The sequence below is a fragment of the Acyrthosiphon pisum genome, chromosome X (assembly GCF_005508785.2).
Source record: "Acyrthosiphon pisum isolate AL4f chromosome X, pea_aphid_22Mar2018_4r6ur, whole genome shotgun sequence".
NCBI lineage: Eukaryota > Metazoa > Arthropoda > Insecta > Hemiptera > Aphididae > Acyrthosiphon > Acyrthosiphon pisum.
Genome location: NC_042493.1, coordinates 109,811,130 through 109,813,954, shown reverse-complemented (window position 1 = coordinate 109,813,954; position 2,825 = coordinate 109,811,130). Strand labels below are relative to the sequence as shown.

At 30.2% G+C, this 2,825-nt stretch overlaps 1 protein-coding gene across 1 annotated transcript; it reads right to left on the bottom strand.

Moving 5' to 3' along the window:
• Positions 1 to 209: 209 nt before the first annotated feature.
• On the bottom strand, positions 210 to 1,418 carry LOC100568897. Its single transcript, XM_003245137.4, has 2 exons — positions 1,149 to 1,418; positions 210 to 838 (listed from the first exon to the last, which is right to left on the bottom strand). Exons 1-2 carry the CDS (start codon positions 1,332 to 1,334, stop codon positions 473 to 475), a joined length of 552 nt encoding a protein of 183 aa, XP_003245185.1. The 5' UTR covers positions 1,335 to 1,418; the 3' UTR covers positions 210 to 472.
• Positions 1,419 to 2,825: the final 1,407 nt, after the last annotated feature.

Below are 2,825 nucleotides of genomic sequence, written 5' to 3'. Positions count from 1 at the left end.
TATTCATACCAATAATAATACCTCAAAATAAAACAAATACGTTGGTACATTTTATTTGTAGGTATAGCTTCTAAAAAAATCTGACGACCAATACAAATTATTTTCAAACTCAGTTACAATAAAAATAATAATAAAAAAAAATGATTCCAATTCAGTTGTGCCAGTGTGCCATTTGTGGTTCATCCATTTTATTTTTCTGTGGGCTGTTGTATAAGTACATATACTAAATATAAATTCCAAATAGGAATTCGGTTTCGTATATACACGGATTTGATATATCTCTTTCTATTATTATTGTTATTTGTTATTCACTATTTTAATTAATCTAGTATATATGAATAAATAGTACAATAATAATGCGAGGAGTTTATTCAGCTGAAGTATTCTAATAGGTATTCAGTTTTTTTATTCTACATGTATACTCCGCCCAATGTAAATTATTCTAGAGACTATCAAACAAATAGTCACTTTTTTAGGAAATCGTCATCTCTGCTTCTCCTTCCATTACATAGCTAGTCTCTCCATCTCCTGTCAATAAATTATATTGGTCCGCCGCCATATCGGTTTCACCATCCTGTAACTCCTCGGTCTGTTCATCCATGGTCACCACCGATTTAAAGTGCTCACAAGTAGACATTTTCTGTTCAGCGTCTGCTGTCGCATATTGTTCGTCATCCTTTTTGATAATGTCCTCATACTGGAAATCTTCGGACCGCTTAAAGTTAGCCACCAGGTAGGCAGTACTAGGATTTTTCAAGTAACTGGCTGCGTGTCTGTATGGGTCCTTAGGTGACTTCTTTAAAATGTCATTGATCAAGAGCATCGCTATCGCTTCTACCTGACCGTAAGAACGAAGACTCATCAAACAACATACCAAAAATAATAAAACAGCGTACGAATGAAAATATAGCTGTAATATTTGCAGTCGTGTAGTACCGTATGGAGTATACCATGTACACCTACACTTGTATTATAAATGTAAATCACTATTTTGTCTTTACAATAATTAATAACACAAAAATTGAATGTGTACCACTATGTTGGAAAAATGAACAGTCACCAAATAAGTGTATGTATTATTAAACATAAACTCAGGGCGTATTAGTACTTATAGGTATACTAAAAAGTATGATAAGATCGATTCTCACTTCTTTATGATTATTTAAATAGATAAAATTTTCGCGACATAAATGTATTCTCAAATCGTTCAGTATGCTTTGTTGACGATCGCTTATCACATCATCACGATAAGGGTCCATAGATGTCGGCGCTGCATCTCCTCTGAAGTCAAATTCGGCCGACAAACTATCACTGTCGGAATTTTCAAAATCCATCCTTTGGTACTCGAAAACAAATTAGGAAAAGCTAAAATTAGTGTATTAAAACAAAATACATATTGTATTTACATAACTATAGGTACAAGCTATAAACGGGATTTTAATTTCTAAGGTTTTTTTTTATCACCATAGAAATGGATAATAATTATAATATTAATTCAACAGACTGGCTATAATAAATAATAACAATATAACATATCCAAACTGACAAACCGTATCCGCTCGGTATCGTTTTTCTAATACAGTTTCCGAATTCAAATTTAATACAATCAATTATACATTGCCCAACTTGTAACCTACTGTACAGCAGACTGACATCCACTTACCTAGTTTTTTTTAGTAAATTTGTAAATTTGTACAATTGGTAACTGGTAATTAACGAACGAACGTGGTATACCTAATACTTATTCCTGGTCGCATGTACAAATGTACAATCACTAAACATTTAACGAATCAATTATGGGCTATTGGTCCATTATATAAATATATGTTTTAGATACCTACAAGTGATAATAACATAAAACACTACGGTTTACAGTAAGTTAGTTTTAGAGTTATACCAGAAAAACAAAATCGATTTAGCTGAAAAATATTTTTGCGTAAAAATGAGTATAACTTATTTTTTGTTTTTCCAGATTATTTAGAAAAATAGGCACTGAGGTATATTAATTTTGAACTCTTCAAAGAACCAATTAGATCCAATTTTTTATCAGTAACCACATTCAAGGTTGAAAATTAAAGCATTTTTTCTACTAAATTTCGTGTATACAGTCTGTTGGTAAACTCTACTTAAATAGGAAAAATATGAATATTTAAAAAAAAAATACTTGTGCCCGAAAATACCTCCAATAGTGCTATAATATTAATTCAACTTACTGGCTACAATAAATAATAACAATGTAAAATATTCAGACTGACAAACCGTCTCAGAATCGTTTTTATCATACAATAATATTGTATTATTATCATTGAATTCAAGTTTAATACAATCCATTTGACATGACCCACGTGTAACCTACTGTACAGGAGAGTGACATCCACTTACCTGCTTTTTATATATTTAAAATAAAACATCACAAATATTTTACAAACGTCTGTAATGTTTCAAATACAATTATCGTTACATCGTAAAAATATCGTCCAAATGAACAAAAGAAACAATTAAGTTGTAAAAAAATATTGAAATCAGCTCCTAATAATAATCAACTGAAAACTTATAAAATATACGAGACTCTTTCTGAAAACCTTTATTAAAAGCAAATCATTTTTAAGTACCTATATCTTTTAAATTCGTTGTGTCTCCGTAACATTTATAATCATTTTCACATATTCGAGACGTAACAGTTTTATTATTTGGATGTTTTTTTTTTAATGTTCCCATACAACTATACAACTGAACGTTTTTTAGCCCGGTCTCATATTTAACCAGTGAAAATAAATACGAAAATACCCCAGTAATTACTAATTATTGTATTTGAAATCTTTGAA